General features: G+C 37.7%; 1 protein-coding gene across 1 annotated transcript; it reads left to right on the top strand.

Moving 5' to 3' along the window:
* The first annotated feature begins 1,816 nt into the window (after positions 1 to 1,816).
* On the top strand, positions 1,817 to 16,090 carry vstm2b (V-set and transmembrane domain containing 2B). The gene is made up of 5 exons (XM_079865653.1): positions 1,817 to 2,692; positions 3,102 to 3,289; positions 4,029 to 4,058; positions 4,611 to 5,013; positions 14,211 to 16,090. Exons 1-5 carry the CDS (start codon positions 2,620 to 2,622, stop codon positions 14,297 to 14,299), a joined length of 783 nt encoding a protein of 260 aa, XP_079721779.1. The 5' UTR covers positions 1,817 to 2,619; the 3' UTR covers positions 14,300 to 16,090.
* Positions 16,091 to 21,409: the final 5,319 nt, after the last annotated feature.

Below are 21,409 nucleotides of genomic sequence, written 5' to 3'. Positions count from 1 at the left end.
GGTGAAGGCAAATCAGCATGTGAGCTGAACTATGAGTGTTCCTATGGAACAGAACACAGAAACACAAGACAAAAAAAAAAGACAAGACAAAAAAAAAAAAAAAAAATCTCACAGGAAGGCCAGTGGACCACCAGACCTGTGTACAATATTGTACTGATGCAGAGCATATTGAATAAAACAAATGCTTAGTGAAGGTTTGGATTGTGACAGTAAAGCTAAACCTGCACCTGTCTTTTTGTCAAGTACAAGCAACTGACCATGGTGTCTATACAAAAATGAGGAGAGAGCTATGACAGAAAAAGAGAAACAAAAACACCAGCCATGCTGCATGGGTTAACATTATGGATATCTGACTCCTCTTATAAAAGATATTGGGGACTGTTTTCAAAACACTTGACTGATGAGTATCTTCCTACAACAGAAGGACAGATTACTGTTCAATCCCTCTCTGTCTGATATTCCGCCTCTTACAGTCTCTCGATTTCTCCCTCTCAATCTCATATAGTTTCTCATCTTGTTTTTCAACCACACTGAGCGCTCTTACATTCTCTTTCTCACCATCTCTTGAGCACCAATACTTCAATAATGGGCAAAAGCCTAATTTCAATAGTGTTCTCGCCCAGTTTCTCCCTTTATCTCTCTCTCCCTTTCAGTTTCTCTCTTCCTTTCTGTGTTGGTGAAGTGCTAATGGGAGTGTAGGGGTGAACAAGTGCTACATTATTGGCAGGCAGGCAGCTGGGAGGGAGGGCTGTTTTAGGATTCAGCCAGAGAAGCACTCTGCTGCACAAGCCTGTTCCTCCAGGGACAACTCTGGATTAGTGGTCAGATATGGTGGCACATCCTTCAATTCCATTAGAAAGGACATGTTTGTATTTGACTTGTAGCAGACATGCCTTACAATGACAAAAACCATCAAAGATCATTCAAGACAACAATCTTAATTTTATATCACGCTTGCTAATATGTTTTTACTAATCTTTACTTAAAATACTTCTAATACTACTTCTACTGCAATTATTATTATTATTATTATATTATTATATTAGCCACAGTGACTGACCAATATATCAGATGATATTTTTCCATTATTAAATTGTATTTTTATGTACATCTGGCTTATATTGGCCACTGGCCACCTTGCACAATAGCTTATTTCCCATTACTGTATCTCTGCTAAGGCAGGATCTCCCTGAGCTTTAAACAGTAATAATACAGAAAGCACTACATTTTTGTTCCTATTTAAAGATTCAGAGCTGAAAAAGACTAAATCCTGACTTCTTGGAATCATGTGATGTACAAGTCTGAAGTAAATGAGCAGATAATTATTTTGACTGACTGCCATTCCTAATGGAAAACACAGTTTAACATGGTAGGCTAACTGTGTTTTGGAACATACTGCATAATATCAGCTTCTGCTCTAAAATGGTCATTCGTTGGTGCTAGCAGGTCACTGGAAAATTGAACAGCCACCATGTTCCAAAATCAGTTTGACCAAAAGATAGCTGGTTTGTTCCTGCATGCTCCAAGATGGTCTACCACCTTGCTGTAGCTAATGACCATCTAAGACCAGCTAAACAGTTCCCCATGTTCCAAAACAGTTTCCATCTTAATCTGGATTTTCCAGCAGGGAGGAGAAGAAATGCAGATTACCTCGATGGTATTATTATCAGTAACCTGAGGCAAATGATGGGTTAGGGAGATTAAGGGTATACTTTTAATCTGAGGTATCGGAGTTTCATATTAAAATTAAATACATCTGGTCGTGACGCAACGGCTGTTAATTTATTAGACGCTTGTTGATCTCGCAGAGCGAACCGCATGAAGAAGCGCCTTTAATTTCCCAGTGATTTGCTTTGTATCCGTCCGCTGCTACGGTTTCCCTCTTATTGGTCGAGCCGTATGCTGATTTGAGAGACAGAGACGGTTAGTTTTCTCCCAAACCCCGTCAGTCTGTCAGTGGTCTGGAAATGCCAAAGCGCCTCCTCGCTGCTCACGCGCTCGCTCTCACACAAAGCTGAGGGTTCCGGTGGCGCGAGCTGGAACGATCCACTGATGTCGCTTCTTCCTTTAGGTGCTTAACTGCTCCTTAAAAACGTCGAGGGAATCTCATCCTCCGACGTTGGGCTTTTTTTTTTTTTTTTTAGTTTTTGGATTTTTTTTGTTTTGGTTTGCAAGGTTTAGACGCAGGATTGTTTTGTGATGGGTGGTGGAAGCGAATCACGGATTTCTTCTCTTTTTATGGAGACCAAAGTGAGCAGATTTTATACTGTTGAAAGCAAGTTTTATCTTGATAAGAAGCAAATGGTGGAACAGAGGATTCTTTAGAGGCGAAGGATAGTTACTCAAGATAACACTTTTCAAACACAGTTTTCTCAACAGAAAAGGGTTTTCTGGTCCGCTACATTGGATTTTACATTTTGTTTGACTGACGCAGCATCGTTTTGGAGTATCTTATATGGAGATTTCAGTCCTTTTATTCTACATTTCGGGGAAGAAACTATATCTTTAAAATAATAAACCCGGACGAGAGTTATGGAGATGCCGATGAAATAAAACCTTTATCTCCGGGTCAAATGACCGCTTTCACTCGTTCTCCAATCTAACCACCTTATTTATGACATGGAAAAACGGGGACTCCACAGCGTCCTTTATTATTTCATTCTGAATGCGTCCCTGCTATTCTGTGTAAAAGGTGAGTAAACTTGGGCAGATTTCTAGTCTCTCCCACGTTGCGTATTTACTCAGCGTTACTGCACAGTCTGTTGAGATTATCCACTTTTTTTTCTTCGTTTTTTTTATTTTTATTAATGCACTGTACTTGGTTAAGTTTAATAGCTTTTTCATGCCATATCGTTGCATGTTGAGGCTGTAATTGAATGAAAAGGTAATAGGCTACGTGTAGAGAATTGACATGCTCCCAACTGAACCATACTATTATACGCCTACTCAAATCAGATTCAATTTATAACAAAGGTGTTAAAACACACACACACATAAATGTTAGTCACATCTTACATATAGGCCTTTTAGTTGGCTATATCTATTCGAGGGGTTTCTTTTAACCAAACCATCTGTTATTGTTGATGTGTTTTCTTCATAAGCCACATTTACTGAAGTGCCCAAAGATGTGAGTGTCGGTGAGGGCGAGGACATAGAGATGCCGTGCGCTTTTCGAGCCGTCGGAGTCTCGCCGTTCTCTCTGGAGATTCAATGGTGGCACCTCAAGGAAGCGGCCCCTAAAGAGCTCGCTCACGAACTGCAAATTAGCGCTCCGGCCAACAGAGCCAAGGTAATGGGGCTTTCGTTGTTTTCAAAGCTGCCTAAACACAGAAATGTTCAGTTTAAGTTCTTATTCGACTAGTAAGAGGACTGCTGTTTGATGGCCGCAGTGGGATGTGGCAGGGCTTTGCGTGCAGATGGATCCCTTGTGATGAGTGATCCCAACTAAACGCACTGAGGCGATTAGCTATTAATTTACGTCGTGAATTGAGTTGGGTTGTGTCTGTGGGTGGGCATTTACAAGGAGGATACGAGCGTGATGTCATGTTTAATGATAGATGGATAGAATAAATACATACATACATACATAAATAAATAAATAAATAAATAAATAAATAAATAAATAAATAAATAAACAAATAAAGCAATGTGTTTTACCCTTTCGTTGCATGGTTCATTATGTAGGCTGCAAGAAAAAAAAAATCAGAACTTCAATTACTGACAGACCAACCAAATCAAAAATAAAATATACTTTTATCAATGAAGAAGGTCTCTTATAGCCTATTGAAAGTGACAAATGAAACACTAGATGTCAGTTGAACCGGTAATAGGAATTCTGATGAAACACGAAAGGGAACTGTTGCTGTCCATGGTGCTACTGCCAATAGTGGGCCTCTCGTTCATTGTTAATTGTATGGACTTTACTTTCATAGCTTCAATAAAAGTTGCCCACTGATACTGTGACACGAATAGTCTAATTAAACTACTCTTTCTGGCTACTTATGTTGTTTTGATGTGATCTATTACAGGTTACCCACCGGGACGCCACGAAAATAAGCGTGAGTATAACAATCTGTATTTACAGTGATTGTATTTTTCATAACAACATTAGTGTAGGCTATGTGATGTTTAGTAGAATCAGAATGTCGCTTGAAGAAAGAAACGAAAATTTAAAGAAAAGAAAAAAAAACACATACTATGTAATTTAAAAGAGATAAACTGGTAAAGGAACGCTATTGTGACGTTCCTTAAATTCTACCGGATAAGCTCAGCTGACATGTTTTATAAGAATGATTAATACCATAATAGACGTATTTAAATTTAGTTAAAAACGTATAACTAAACTATATAACTATATATATATATATATATACATTCATATATATATTCATATATATATATATATATATATATATATATATATATATATATATTCTACACCTTGGATTAGCCCAAATCCTATTGCTCAATTGCTATCCGCCAACCCCACCATTTCGGACATGTTTTGTTTAATGGTAAACAATATAAAACATAGGCCTAATGGTTAATAAGACTGGGTTGCTCAAATCCCTGATTCATGTCAACAAAACCTGTTGTTTCTTTGTGAGCAGACGGTGAGGGTCCAGGGCAACGCCATTTCCCACAAGCTCAGCCTATCGGGTGTGCGGAAGGAGGACGAGGGAGTGTATGAATGTCGGGTTTTGGACTTGTACTCTGATGAGACTCAGGAATACAAGGTGCAGGCCACTCTGCGCGTGACACCGCGCGAGGGAATGCTGGCCGAGGAGGCCGTGTCTCACATCCAGAACCGATGGCCACTGAGGAACAGCAACACAGCGACGGGTGGAAGGGCCACTTCTGAACCGGGCCAGGGTCAGGGAAAACCCCGCGTGCCTCCGCCGGTTGGAATGGGACCCGCTCCCTCCTCAGCGACTACGACGGGATCTGCAGTCAAGTCGTCTGCTTCGCCTCGGCCAGGCAATTCATCTATCCAGAGACAACAGCACGGATCCGGTGAGTGACAGTACAACAGCGACACCGAGCGGTCGAGTGAGGAAAAATAATCAGGTGTTCAAGAGACTTTATTAATGGAATTAAGCCATAATGTAAAACAAATTGATTTGGAGTTCTTAGTGTATACTATTATGTGGCTCATATTGAATTTCAGAAAAAATATTTTTTTTTATTAAATTACTGAAATAGCCTATACAATTAAGGCCTTTAATTATGATGTTATTTCCATGATATTAGCTCTTTTTTTTTTTCATGATTTGAGCAGATTTAGCTTTTGACATGGCTCTTTAGAGTTCTTTCTATTTCTGATATATGTTTCGGAAAAAAAAAAAAATTTGTGTGTGATGGGAGCAATTCATTTGTATTGCCCTACCACTAAAAAGTGTCGGTGAATCCTGTAGGTCCATAAACATTGCTTTTCTATCATGGTGGGACTGGCATTGATTTTATTTTATTTTTTTCATACTGCACTAATAATATTTTATTTATCTTAGTCCTAAGCCTAACCCTCCCAGAACCGTCTTTGCACTTTTATAGCTTTTCATCAAGACATCATTTAGTATGTTTATCAAACTGTTTTCCTCATGGGGACATTTGTCTGCCAACCCCCACTCCCTGCTTTCAGGCTATCACAGTGCGGACATTTGGTTGCCACGATGTTGGAGATTGTTGACCCACGCACACACTTATCACTGAAGCACATCACAGAATAATCACATTTTGCTGGAAGGTTTAATTTGTCACCCTTCCATATCAAACCTCTGTCTGCTCAGTAGGCAGTCCAGGAGAAAATTGTTTGTGTGTGTGTGTGTGTGTGTGTGTGTGTGTCTGTCTTAAGCAGGAAGTGGCATTGCGATCTGTCCAGCCTCAGAGCATCAGTCTCGACCCTTCTTGTCTCTTTATGACCGTTGTGCAGTGTGACAGAGGAGGTTATCAAGATATCACCTTGTCTCTTTAACTCTGGCCTCAGGGGTCAGGGCCTCTTATTTATTAGGGTCTTCATTGGAGATTTAGAGGCTTGGATGTGTTCTGACTCTGGCTTCTGTCACTGCGGGAGAGAATCCTGCAGACAACGGAGGGCGATTACATCAAGTCTCTAGCTGAGCCAGAGGAGTTTGTTTGAGGCAGGGATGCATTACCCTGCAGTGACTTACCTTGCTGTGGACTATAGAGTGATACAGTGAATTCAGAAGTAGTTTCAGTTATAGTGGAAGTTAACAGTCTCATGTCCCTGTCAATACAGTAGTTGCGTTCTAGGGCTGCAATGGTGAACAAGAACTGATATCATCCTGTTCATCCCATTTTATAACTGTAACATTTCACTTCTTCTCTTGAGAATGTTAAGTTATATTTTAGATTTTCATAATATATATATATATATAGTTAAAAATGTTTGAGATTCTACAAGCCTGATCAGCAAAGTAATCCTATTATGTGTAACATGAATTTACATTTAATTTACAGATACACTACTGTTCAAATGTTTGAGGTCGTTAAGATTTTTTATGTTTTTTTAAAGAAGTCTCTTATGCTCACCAAAGCAACATAAAAGCAGTATTTTATGTGAAATAGTACAGCAACAACAACAAAGGCAAGGCTGAATTTTCAGCATCATCATTACTCCAGTCTTAATGGTCCTTTAGAAATCATTCTAATATGCTGATTTTCTGCTCAAGAAACGTTTCATTTTATTATCGATGTTGTAAACGGTTGTGCTTAATATTTTTGTTGAAACAAAAGAATCCTTTTTGATTTTTTGGTGAAAAGAAAGTTCAAAAGAACAGTGTTTATCTGAAATAGAAATCTTTTGTTTCTATTAATGTTTTTACTGCCACTTATGATCAATTTAATGTGTCATTGCTAAGTAAAAGTGTTAATTTATTTAAAAAACAATCTTACTGATTTTACTTATCTGAACAGTAGTGTATACCTTTGAGGCTTCAACAAAGTTCCCTGTGCAAACAAAGTAAAAATGTCAAATGTTTAATAGACTAGTAAATTGAGCTTTTTTTATGCAATCTTTCTTGATGAAGAAGCTTAAGTAGTGGGATGCATTTGATGATATATAAAACTATGACGCATGCTGTTTTGGGACCATGACAACCGTGTGTATATATACAGTACATCCGTGTGTGTGTGTGTGTGTGTGTGTGGGAGTGACTGTGTGTGTGCCAACATGCATTGCTCAGCCAGCCCTGTCGTTAGTGCAGCCAGACATGGAGGCAGCCATTTGGCGAGCAAGCATGTCGGACATTAAGAGGGCCAGTGCTCTGATCCTCCACAGTATATCATTCCAGGCTTTATCCCTCTATCTCTCTATTTATTTGGATACCTCATGCATTATTGTTCTCCCTGAGAATGGGTTAAATTTAGGATTGTAATGCAAAATCAATTAACCATATTTATTTATTTATTTAAAAACAGGAATATGTTTTTGTATAATTAGGTAATTTGCCTTTGCTCGGAAATACAAACCATGGTTTAAAATCATTAGTGGTGTGGATCAATGCTAATTTCTCCCTTATTTTACACAGATCACAGATCTGCAGATCACAATAACAGGCATTATGGTATAAAAAACAATATATAAATTTATTGTTTAGTTTAAAAATAATTAAAAAAAATAATGTTTTAGACTATTATTGTGTACCTTTGCATCGAATATGATGAAGAGCCTCTATATTACACTTATGAATGTGGAAAGAGATTTTTAGGCCTGTCTCTCTCACAGAGTCAGGCAAATTGATTCAAAACCAGCCAACCAATGCTAGTTTTATGTCTGTAAGTGCTTTGGCACATTTAACATTGACAGAAAAATGTCAAATTTATATTGGCTTTCTCTTTTCCCCCTTTTGGTTAAGAGCTCAGATTTTGTCAGTGGAGTGAGAGGGTTAAAGAGTCATCTGCCACATTTGAAGGATTGCACCTTTCAGTTCTGACCACAGTCAGCTTTTGAGGACAGAAAGAAGATTCACCCCTCGCTGCTCACACTCACTCTCTTTCTTTCTCACAGACGCACATCTTGTCTTTTGGAAACATGTATCTGTCACTTTTCCACAGTGTCATCTCATTGAGTGGCAGAAACAATTAATATTAAAGGAATGCCATGGATGGGAGCTGATAAGCTTGGCCTTCTACACACTGTCAGGTGCATCAAATTGCCTCTTGCTGCTTTCACTTCTTTTATTTTGTTATTTTTCCCAGCAGGGCTTGGTGGCATGTCTGTCCTTGCTGGAAAAGGCAGATTAACTCATTGGACTTTTGAGAATGGATACAGATTCCTAAAAACAAAAAGGTTACAAAAATGCTCTCTAAGAAACATTTCCTGTTAATATATTGTTTCAGGATGATGTTGGTTTTTAATCCAGATGCTCATTTAATATTAATGTCAGTGCTTTCTGGTTCTATAATTAAGCTCTTTGTGGTTGTCTATAGGTTTTTTTGTTTTACAGTTTCAGCAGGTTTGAATAATCGTAATGCACAAGATAATTTTAAGATTCACTCTTACATTTGGCTATTTGCATCAGAAAGAGGAATGGGGCAGTAGAGAGAGTGAAAGAGGGAGAGTGTAAAAGGGATAGTTCACTCAAAAAAAGAGAATAGTATCATAATTTACTCACCCTCAATGTCACTCCTAACCTGTTTGGCTTTATTTCTTGTGTGAAGAAAAAAAAAAAAAAGGATGTTTAGAAAAATGTTTTAGCATTCCATACAATGAAAGTAAATGTTTTTAACTATGTTGATCCTTTTGACTTTTTCATTGTAAAGACAAAAAAATCTTCAATCTTCATAACTTTCACGATAATGATTTACATCGACACAAGGGTTTGTAAACGATTTTTTGGAGTCAAGTTGTTGAGTGACAATCCAAGAGCAAATAGTTTGTGAAAGAGAGAAAAAAAATACAATGAAGAGAAAAAGATATGAGAAGAGGAGAAGCACAAACAGGCTTACGCAATGCCTCTACCCACAATGCATCATGCCACCTCAGGTGACCTTGGCGCCCTTGATAAGTTAATATCACTCCAGCTGCACAGCTGTTTTAATCTAGTCTCTGTTTGTGTGCATGTGTGTTCTCAGAACTCTACGTTCTCTCGACATCTAATGCGCTCCGACATCAATCTGGTTATTCTGTGTGTGATAATTATACAGGATGCATGTGTGCCAATCCTGGTTGATTTTTACTTACTTTTCAGCTCATTTTTGCCTCCCACACATTTTGCAAACTTAAAACACCTGTCATCAAATTGCATTCCCCCCTGAGAGCGAGCGCGAGCGCGAGCGAGGTGGGTTGTGGTGGTGGTGGGTTGATTGCATGCTTTAGGGGAGAAGCCCAGTGTTTAGTGCTGCTGGACAGCTTTCACACTTAACTGATGAGCCACATTCAGTTGCAGCCCCCCCGCCACAGACATTTATTCACTGGATAGGTTTGTGCATTGTCACTATGAGGGGAGCACTTCAGCGCTCATAGACGAGGGTTAATTGTTTCATCTTTGCTTCTGTCATGTTGGGACAGTGCTTAGTTGTGTACCTGCTGATTCCACTAGGGAAATCAAGGGGAGCATTGTCTCAATCTACAGTAGCTTTTGTTTGGCTACATTACTCACATAAACAGAGAGAGAGAGAGAGAGAGAGAGAGAGAGAGAGAGAGAGAGAGAGAGAGAGAGGTAAGCCTGAACAAAAGCTTCAGAGCATGAATAATAGATATATGATAGCTGGCTAAAATCGGTGTAAAAAGATGTTTAAAAATGGGAGGTGACCGAATAAATGGACAATCCAGAGGAAAATAAGAGAGCTTCATGACTCATTGTCAGCAATTTCAATAGTGCAGTGTCTCTCGAGTTTGTATTTAAACCTGACATGGTCGTAGTTTGTGTTTATTTATTAATTTTAATAACGCTAAGGACGTCAAATTAAGGGAACAATTAACAACAAAATGGTAGTATTTATTTACACAAATTGCTAACCTTGTTGGCAATGACTGTTTTCACTTACTCTGCCCACCATACTGTAGCTCAGACAATCCCTTGAGACAAACAGCGTGTTACTTCTATTTAGACCTGTATTGATTACTATTTGCACATAAACAGGATGCTATTTGCTACACAGTATCTGCCAGTATTTACTACTGTAAATGGGATCTTACTTTGTTTTACACTTACACCAATACACTGTCTACCAACCAGGTGGAAGCAATTTGTCCATCCACACCAAACACAGAAATAGTAACGCAACGCAATCAATCACAAAATAGCCAGGACAGTTCTTTCTGTTTGCAAATTTTTATCACATTACCGTTTCCATCTGATATTAAATGCTTTTCAAATTAGTCTTCTGTGACCAGTTTTGTATTTTGATTTCATTCTCTACATTACTTTCAGCATCACGTACTATGTATGAATACTATTAAATGAACAAACTGTTTTTATATGGCTTACAAACGAGTGGGAAAAGAGGCGAATGAAAAGGATATGGAAGGCAGCTGCAATTTGTCACAACACTTCCCAGAACGATCACATTTTAAGGTGCAGTCATATTAACAACATTTATAGAAAATTTCATGGGTATAAAATGCCCATTGTCTATTGTCAATAGTGTAGATGTATGAAGCACAGATCACACAGAAGTCACTTTCAAACCAAGCAACTTTCTGTTGAATCATATGCGAAATCTGTGTAGGGAAACTTTCACGCTTACGCAAAATTCATGATTGCATGGATTCCTATTGAAATGTCACTGAAAAACGCCTGCACCTTTAGATGACTAGGCGGTGAGTAGATGGTGCTTCACCGCAGTCAGGGACGCATTATGATGGATGAGCATTTCCACTACAAATGTGATGTGGTAACATGCACCCTTCATATGTGGTTTCAGCGACCTGATCACAAAACATTTTTGATCCAATTTCCACATGTATTTAATGCTGACCACTTGTGATCGGATCATGGAAAATGCATAGCTTATTAATATCAGGTGCAAACAGAGCCCATCTCTCATGACATGCTACAGCTGAAAAGAGTAAAACTAAGAACACATCCATATTTGATGTTTACATACAGTACATGTGTAGTGCTTCTTCAGGCCCTATAGACTTCAGTCAGATTATACGGCATTTTGAATTTAACGTGGATGTAAAAACAAGGCAAGCACTGTAACAAGGACTTCGATCACATTATGTTCAGAACAGCTTTCAAAACTCTTATGTATATTTTTTTTCTACAGTTTTTTTTTCTCAGAAAGATGTTTCATCAAATGAACAATCTATATGTTGCTAAACAACAGTACAATCCATTGAATGTGATGTACTTCTATCCCTCACAGCCTTGTTTTTTTTTTCCTGTCAAAAATTAAAAATATCATTACCCTGACTAAGGTCTATAACATTTACAGTAACTGATTGTCTTTGTCTTTTATAGGTGAAATGACTAAAACAGGTCAATTGCCAGTATATACAGAATACTGATTGTGTTTGATCAATATTCCCTCTTTTTCAGCCATTCGGGCTTAAATCTTCTTGTTCGCTGAAGCTCTGCTCATGTCCAGAGGGAACAAGTGTCACCCGTCCTTTTTCATTTCCATAATCATTGATTGTTTATCATCATGTTTCTTAGTTTCCTTTTCATAGGCTTTCTTTGTATGTGAAGATATCATAATTGCACTGCTTTGTACCACATTTTTTATATTATAATTCATTATAGATCCATTAGCATCTTAAGTACTTGAAACGAGAAATCATTCAAAGGTGTCATTGATTTACTATACCAGCCTCCGCATTCACAGGCATGCTGGGATGGCCAAACATATGCCCAGAGCTTATAAAGCAAGGCTTTGACAATCTATAGTCAATTGGATTTTGAGGTGTGCAGAGTGTGCTGCTGAAACTCTATTATCCCTCAGAGGGAGAGGGACACAGCCTCAGCTCAACAGATATGATCACACCATAACCCTCTAATCCTTCATCTTTAGAGTCCACTGCTTCTGATCCTCCAGTGGGCCCTCGTGGGCCATTATAGCTCTGCGTAAGAACACCTGCTGAGATCAGAAGAGAGTAAAAACCGCTGATAAAATGACTTCTTTTTTTAAAAATTCAAGAACGCTGCATTTATAATACTAATGTTAATACCGGTATACAATGATTTATAAGTGGACTGCACATAGATCAGGATGGTTTGCCATCATCAGACAATCTGCATTGCATCAGGAGAAGCTAATGGAGAATGTCAGGTCATTTATGCATGGCCCGAGGGCTGGACGGAAGGGACTATTACTGTGAGCTGATACATTTAAGCATTCGTGTCTAGAAAAGAACAGGGTCGGTTAAGAGAATTCTGCTTTTACAGTGACTGGTACACATGAAGATGTAATCTCAAGGTTGTGGCAAGACCTGAGGCAGGATCCTTCATGTAGCATATAGTTAAAAGAGTGAGAAAATGGGAACAAATGACTTAGAAATAAATGTTAGGGAATAAATATTCTGCATGCAGTCAGTCTGCTGAAGACGTGCCTAAATTCACATATCTTAAATATCCTTACAATTCAATTCACCAGAAGACAATTCACTCTTTTTTGACCAGCATTAATTATTAAACAAACAATGTGGGCTTTTTTTTTTGCAAGCATTTGATTTACCTTTCACATTTCTACAAAACCGAATGAGAACCATAATCCCTCAAAGGTTATAAAATATTATTAAAAGTGGCACTGACCTCGATCACTGGGGTGTGTTCATTAAATATGTTATTAAGCGAACAGACAGATTAATGTCCTTTTCTAGAGGGTTAAATGAGGAAGAGGAGGAGATTACCGATGACATGTGAGTAATGAGCTGGACGCAGAAGCCCTCTGCGTCGATGGTGACTGTAATTATTTCCACAGCAGTCAGGGTCATGACTTTGCCATTTTAGCTGATTTGCACGTCTGTTCGTGTATTCACTTACCCTTGTTTAGTCTAATCTCTTGTGTATCTATCATGTCCCTTGGTAAGAGATTTTCATTGCGTGCAGAGTGACATTTTGAAGGACGATCCTCTGGTTTCAGAAAATGTGTGACCCACTATAGCTCCAATATATCAGGGTTTTAAAGTCTGTTATGTCTTCATACAGTAATACCAATACAAAGTATAAAGAGGAAAAGCTGAAGGTTTCTTTGTGTCAAATCAAGAGTAAGCCCTGCTGTAATGTTTGACTTTGCAGAAAGAGCATGAAATTGAACCACACCGTCTCTCCAACCGCCCTGAACCAACTCAACCAACCATGCACGAGTACAACACCATCCTCTTCCCTCTGTAATAATGATGATCGAAGAGAAGCAGCAAAATAAACTTGGGTTCATGAGACATATGGACACGCTCCAGGAGCCCACTGTAAGACATGCTCCTAGAGCTTGTGTGATGTCGTGCTAGCGTGACGTGCGCGATGTTCCTGTCACGAAGCAGCCTGGCACACCATGCTAATCTGCTTGGGGATGATGGGAGAGTAAGAGTAAAGGAGCGTCGTGAGAAATGGCCATGGGAAAATCAGAAAACATACGGCCGCTTCACACTCTAAAAGTCAGCGCCGCTGCAGCCCCGTTAAGCAATGAATCATTACTAGTGTGTTTATGTAGTGTGAGAATATGCGTACATTTATATATTGGAGAGATGTGTGATCTAAATGGATCCTTCTGGCATTTTCTTGTGTGTTTGTATAAGTGCGTTCATGTCACAATCGGTTTCTGTATTCTATCTGCTGTTGTTGGCTAGCACTCAAAAGGCCCATGGGCTTCTGTTTTGCTGTCAGTCACAGAGATGATATGTCATGTAGTTTCCACACGAGGGCAAGTAGCTCACGTGGAGGCCCTATAGGGCTATTATCTCCATGTTAGGAGCGGTGCACCATGTTTTTTCAACATCTCCAGCAGAGCTGACTGCATTTCGGTCTTGTAAATTGAGATTGTCAACTTCGATGGAGGAATGAGGCGATAACAGCAAAATTGCTGTGAAGTTGTTATGAAAGAGCCATTTGAAGGACTTTAATGATGTGAAATATGGCGCACATGCTGAATCAGATTTTGATGCAATAAATGTCCTCAGACTAAAAGCAATGAAGATGCTCTGTTTGTCAAACTAATGCTAATGTTCTTGGTAAATGAAAAACTGATGATATTTATTGTGCATGTGATCTAACAGACATTCCTGTCTCTCTCGCTGACATTTGCAGGTTCCGGAAACATGGCAGCCACTGAGCCACTCATTTACATCACTCTGCTGATCCTGCATAAGCTCCTCCCCTTCCTGTTTGCCTACTAAGAGACCACAGCCAAACAACTTGCAATGATTTCACTTTATGTACCAAACAACAAAGGGAAAATATAACTATGTATCTATAAATATATATAAATATATCTACCATTATGGCACTTCACAAAGAGGGATGGGATATGACTTTGAAGAAAATAAAAATATCAGAATAATAATGAGAAGGGACTTGTGTAGAAGATCTGTCTCAGATTTGGATGTAAATTGGATTCTATATGAAGCATGATGAAAAACAAAAATAAAAAAAATTAAAAGGTGTCTATGTGAATTAGAATTTCACAACTGTGTCACACACTCAACTGACATCCATAAACGCTTGCCTTGCCAAATGCATGGCTCTCTTAATTTCATTATTTTTTTTATTATTAATTAAGGTCTTTTGGTTTGTTTTCCAGTTCACTACGGTTTTCATTTTAGCATTGTTCTTATTGGAGTATCTGATGTTGAATCATAAATGACGTAGTCTTTTGAGATTGCATTTTTTTTTTTTTTTTGGATCATTTTATCAACTCTTTTTTTTTTTTTTTTCGCATGAACTGGTCTCATTTTTCATTTTATAAATGTGAAAGAAGGCACTCTCTCATGTCAGTTCTTTCTACAAGACTGTGTGTAATACTGTGTATTCTGTTCCCTCACATCTGACTTCTGAGTTCAAGCATTTTTTGTCTCATAATGTATAAAAATGCAACCATATATATTTTGATCAAATAAGGCACATGTTACCATAGTGGTTGTTAGTCACCTCTAATAATGTTTATTTTTATTAAAGGTATGGTGGTCAAGATAAGACATTCATTTATAAAATTTAAAAAAGAAAAGAAAAAAAAAACATTGATATGTTGCCAACACAGTTGAAATAAAAGTTGTTTCTTTAAATAAAAAAACAAACAAACACTGTTTTTGTTTTATTCAGGTGCACAAGCACCAGGCAGCTGCATGACGGTAGTGTCTCGGCTAAACACTACAGCATCCCGCGGGTGTCATGAACTGTAATGTATTCTTCACAATAGGATAGGCCCAAATCCAGCTGAAAAACACATTACTCTCGCAAGCATCACGAACAGCTGCCGTACAACACACGGTTCATTTCATTGGTCAAATGCACGTTACCCTGTCAAATAACTCTAAACTCTCTGCTGCTGTCTTCACTGAACCCTGCTCCACTCTCTTCCACTCTACCTAAACACATCTCCTGATGAATGGCAGAGGCATTGTTCCTTGCTAAAACACTGCATTCTATTGTCTTAATGGAAGCCTGCAAGGCATCACATAACAAACCAGACTCTCACTGACTTAGACATTCAGTGTGGTTATCGCCTTCAAGTTAATGACTTTCACTCACTTTGAATTTAACATGCATAATGAAAAGTCATCTTCCTTTCAATGGAATAAATAACAGTTTACACAAACATAAATGGATCTTAGGGGTAAAAACGAGCAGCAAGCGAGTATCCACCACAACATTAGCATTTTTCTTTTTTAAGCGAAATGAGCCAGGTGGCTTTTATTCTGCTTGGTGAAGGTCTCTTCTTCCCATCAAATTAATGAGTATTTGACATGGCCATTTATATGTGTTACATAACAAGACCCTGAGTGCTTTCCCCACCGCTGTAAATCATCCCTCATTCAAATAAACTAACACAGCTCACTCTTATTTTCTGTCCTTCTTCCACCTAAAATTCACCTCTGAAGGAAACATCAGGGACAGACCGCAAAAAAATCCCACTGTGGATTTGATGCAAATGCACTCATGCAAATAACTCGTGTAAGACACAACTGTTGACAACAATAAAGTAAATATAGTGATTATAATTGCTTTGTCATTGATTAATTGATTTGCACTCTTTCTCTGGCTGTCAATGAGACTGTTAGAATGACAATACCACAGAGGCTTGAAGATGTATATTTGGTTGCTCTTTTAAAGCTCAGATCACCTTAACTTTGTCTCAGATATGTAATCAAATAATTTCTTAGGAAAAATAAAATGTGACAATTACTGACTAGTGTAGACCAATACAATTAAGGTGAATAGAACATTTAAGATGATTTTGGTTTTGAAAGAATGATCAGAAATGTTTACATTAATATTAAAGTTTTACACAAAAAAAAGGTTCCCACTTGCATGTAATTACAGTCTAATATCTACTGTAATCATATCTATAATTACACTGTTGACCCTTCTCTTACCCCACCCTTAAACCTACCCAAACCACCAAACCTGTCCCTAACCGTATACCATATCCCACCTCAATAGCGGTTTTGCAAAACAGCATCAACACAATAACTACGCTGTACTTATTTTTTTGATGGAAGGACATAGTAGTTAAGGACAACTAATATAAAGTGTGACCAGAAAAAGGTTTGTAGGATTTACTTTGAAACAGTCTTCACCCAGAAATTGCTAGTAAATTCCACAAATAAATGCAAAGAAACAGCAAGTAACACACTGAATTGAACTTGAAATTTTCATGTTGAAAGACTGAAATATATATATTTTTTTGTAAAACGTACTCCAATAATCTTTTATTTACAACTTCAGAACAACTTTTTCTACAGTGTACAGGCAAATCTGAGAACAATTTGTGATAGAGATCTCCACTTTATATAGAGGAGACTCACATGAGATTGAATCTGAAAAGCAGGATACTCCTTTAGCTCTCCATTATGGTCTGTGAAACAACAGAGATATGAAATCTCTTATCATTTTTTCTAATATGCAGAAAGCCTCCAAGTAAAATGCTGTTGTTTTATGACACACTTTATGTGCCTCCGGTTATAATTGTGCCTAACCTGGAAACAGACAAACAGCCTAATGCTGGTATCCCTGGGATTTTGAGCATTGTAGATTAAAAAGAAATGGTATAGTACATTAAAAAAAATTCAAGTTCATATTTAATCTGCGGTAAAAAGGGTTAGAAGAGGTTAATAAATGTCGCTCCAGTACTAAACTATGGTGATTTTGCTTTTATAAGGTGAAATAAAATGTGTGCTGGACACAATGCACACAATATTTAAGTAATATACCAAAATAAATAAAATTGCAATCTCAATACTTGGTGTATCACCAGGTAATGGCTTCACTGAAGTGTTTGCATGCAATAAAAGGCGATCAAATACAGTAATATTTGCATTAGATTCTTGCTATAAGCTTTATGTGTGGTTGATCAGCAGATGGTGAGATGATAATCTTTGCAATGGACTAGCCGAGGCAGAAATTTGTGTTACCACACAAGAGACGCAAATCCTTACAGTAGATAAAGACTTCAGAGCAAGGTTTGCTGTATTACAGTGTGTTCAGTTCATAAGCCATGTCTGCCGATTAATCAGAAACACAGGGGCGAAAGTGCCTGGAATGGTGCAGGACATTGGGAACATGACAGTGTTTTGTTTTTTGTTTTTTTCATGGGTGACAGTCAGCGCACATTGAGGTGATGCATTGTGTGCCAGAGACTTTTGCCCTCAGACTCTCGCTTTCACTGAGGATGATAAATCCCTGATGCAATCTGTCCCGTTCTAATAAAGCACAACACAGAGATAACCAAACAACATCACAGGGGTGTTACCAGTGAAGTATGAATAGGCGTAATGCCAAACGTCTCAGAACACTCTCAGTTGGAGTGGCAGTGTCAGACCTCTTGACAAATTATGCAGTTTCATAACTAATATGTTATAGGTCCTTACTACTCCAACAGGTTATAGCAATGGTTACATACTGTAGCACTGGTTTACAATCTCAACCAAAATTGTGGTCTCAAGGGATGTCTTTTCAAATACAATGAAAAGTTCAATGTCTAATCAAATTAAATGAAATTAATTATATCATTAACTCAATTATATTACCTCAATGAATAGAGAAGGCTTTCATTTTATACTCTCCTTCAGAAAAGGTAAACATCTATTTTTACATATTGTTTTAAATTAGTCATTTTGATATTTCAGATTTTTTAGACTTTAGAGATTGTTAATAGTGTAGAAATTTGCAAAATGATATAAGTGGTCACTGTTAATGAGATGCATTAGCTATAAATGCAAAGCAGCTGATGAGATGAGAATGTAACAGCAAAAATAAGGGAATTTGATCATTTATAACATCCTTTTAACTGGGTTGTAGATGTAAAGATATAGTAGGTTAAGTAAAGATATTGTGAGAGATTCACAAGTAGTTCATACACTTCCTTCTTACACCATAAAATGAGTTTGAGTGAGGAACTGGTCCAGAATAGAGAGACTACTCACAGAAAATCTTTTTCTCAGCGCTGCCCTTTCAAATACTGATACAACCGTTAACTTTAAGTGCATCCCCATCATGCACTTATGCTATTTTTTGGTAGTGTGAGTGTATTCAAAACTTCACTTCAAATACTCGGATGATGCACTTACTTGAAATTTTGACATAAAATTTGAAAAAAAAATGTAGTTGTGGAACGTTGGACACTGCACTCCGCTATCACAGCTTTATATGTAGCAGAGAGAGGGATGGGGTTCTCAGACCCCGATGCTGGATGCCAAAATAACTTTATAAAATTCATACAATATACTGTTGAGTACATATGGCATAAGTGCATAATGTATAGTATGCCATTTGGGATACAACTTTTGTTTCCATTCAGTCAAGTATATGGACACACAGCACCATTTAAGGCGAAAAAGGAGAAGATATGTGCGTAAATATAGGTCGGATCACAGGTATAAATCCACAGCGTAACGAGACCAGGAGTGTGTGTGTGTGTGTGTGTGTGTGTGTGTGTGTGTGTGTGTGTGTGTGTGTTTGTGTGTGTCCTACAAAGGTAAAATATAGTAACTGTGATTTTAAAGTATTTTTATCTAAGATATCTTAGATAGATGTGTTACATTCTGCTCTAGTACAAAATGACATGACCCTGTGTTAACCGAAATTCTGGGAAACTAATTTCCACTCGCTGTTACACACATAGCTGGCATCAGGAAGAAGAGATTACAACTGTTCTTCTCAGGCAAGAATACAGAGCTTGATGTATGAGTGGGGTTTTGTATCCTTCACCTTATGGAAAGCTTTAGTTTTTTGTTTTGCATTTAATTTAGATTTGCCATTGCATTCCTTCCTGAAGTTTAAATAGAAGCAGTATTAGAAAAAAAACAAAAACAAAAAACTAAAGCTTTCCATAAGTTGAAGGATACAAAACCCCACTCATACATCAAGCTCTGTATTCTTGCCTGAGAAGAACAGTTGTAATATGTTATAAAATGGTGAGATTTATAGGCAATTATGCAGAAAGTAACGAGGACCAATGAGTACTACTTCAGCTACTACTATTTAACTAGTATGGAAACCAGATAAACTAATCAGCAAGTAATATAAATTAGTACTAAGATAGTTCCTTATTAGGTAATCAATAATTACTGAATGAGATTAGCCTCATTAAGAACTAATAATTAAACATATTAAGAAGATCTCCAAAGCCAAGCCCCTTCAAAACACATGAACGCACACAGCAGAGTCTACTAAGCTTCATGAGAGACAGCGTTAAATGTCTCAAAGCACATAACATTACAATAATAATGAACGTAAACAACTTACAGAGCTCTTACTTGTACCAGCTGACTTTTGCAATTATTGGACCTGTCATTTGGTCCTAAGACTTCCACAGCAGATATATGTAAAAAAAAAAAAAAAAAAAAAAAAAAAAAAAATATATATATATATATATATATATATATATATATATATATATATATATATATATATATATATATATATATATATATATATATATAGACAACTATAGTTATTATTGATGGCTTCAGGGTGTGAGTTTCAACTATAACAAAAAGGTGTTTATTAAAAAAATTGCCTGCACTACCTTTAATTTTGCTCATCAGTCCTTGTCCACCAAGTGTTAGATTTTCTTCTGTCTATAGCATTGGTCTGACATTGCCAGTTAGACCATGCCTGGAAAGGACAATGTCTTCTAAGACAAAGCGACACGCTCGAGCTTTAAAGGTAGGGTAGGTAGGATTTTTATAAAAAACTTTTTTTCAAATTTGTTTAAACTGTCTTTATATTCCAATACATAATTGAAATGTAAGTATAAAAAGAGAGTATAAAAATCGAGTGACTGTAGACCTTTTAATCTGCAATAAACACAGCTCATTATTTCCATTCGGGACGAAACAATTGATTGGTTTGGGCGACTGTCACTCACTCTCGCAACCATGGCTACCACCCCTGTTGCTAGATCTGCCCATATGCACGCGCACCCGTTTGATTTGAGGAGTGCAAGAGAGGCGCGGAACCTACGAAGAGTAAAATTATGGCAGAGAAAGAGCATTCAAAATTCAAAGCACCTGCATATTCAGTCAGCGAAGGCAAACAAGGCAAAAACTACTTCCTCGGACCCTGGTTGCCCGCACTCTTGAACGACCTCCTCTGCTTCGCCCTCGACCCCGGACCTATCCTCGAACCGACGAAGCGGTACTTGTCTCCGGAATGTAGTCCTCATTAGAGTCAACAATGTTTTCATCATGGAAACTCGCAAAACACCGTATATGTTATGAATCTTACACGAAATTCACCTTCATCACAGTGTAACTGATGGTAATGGAAAAACATGTATCAATGCAACCTGTTTTTAGCTTTGCCTTATAAATATAGCTCGTTACCTATAAATATAGCTTGTTACCGAATCAAACAAAGTATATTTTAAACTTTACCAGTATCGATATGCTAGCTTGATAGTGAGTACTAAAAGAAATCTTATTTGTTTATATTTATAGTGATAAAGTTAGGTATTTTATTACATGTGATTCTGACATGATGTCACTTCATGCACTGCCTTCTTCCTCTCCATTCGTCTCAGGTAAATAAATGCGTCTTCCAGCTGAGCCTGAGCGTTTGGCGTCGTGCGTTCATGTGTTTTGGGGGCGTGGCTTTGGAAGGACCCCAGAAGGGAGGGGGTGGAGTGAATGGAAATAATTAGCTGTGTTTACAACAGTCGTGAGAGGTCTACATACACTCGATTTTTATACTCTCTTTTTCAGAGTACTTACATTTTAATTATGTATTGGTATATAAAGACAGTTTAAACAAATTTGGAATGTTTTTTTTTTTAGAAAAATCCTACC

The sequence above is a fragment of the Squalius cephalus genome (genome assembly GCF_949319135.1).
Source record: "Squalius cephalus genome assembly, chromosome: 3".
In the NCBI taxonomy this organism is placed as follows: Eukaryota; Metazoa; Chordata; class Actinopteri; order Cypriniformes; family Leuciscidae; genus Squalius; species Squalius cephalus.
The sequence above is the reverse complement of the archived record's forward strand: the minus strand, read 5'-3'. Positions and strand labels throughout refer to the sequence as shown.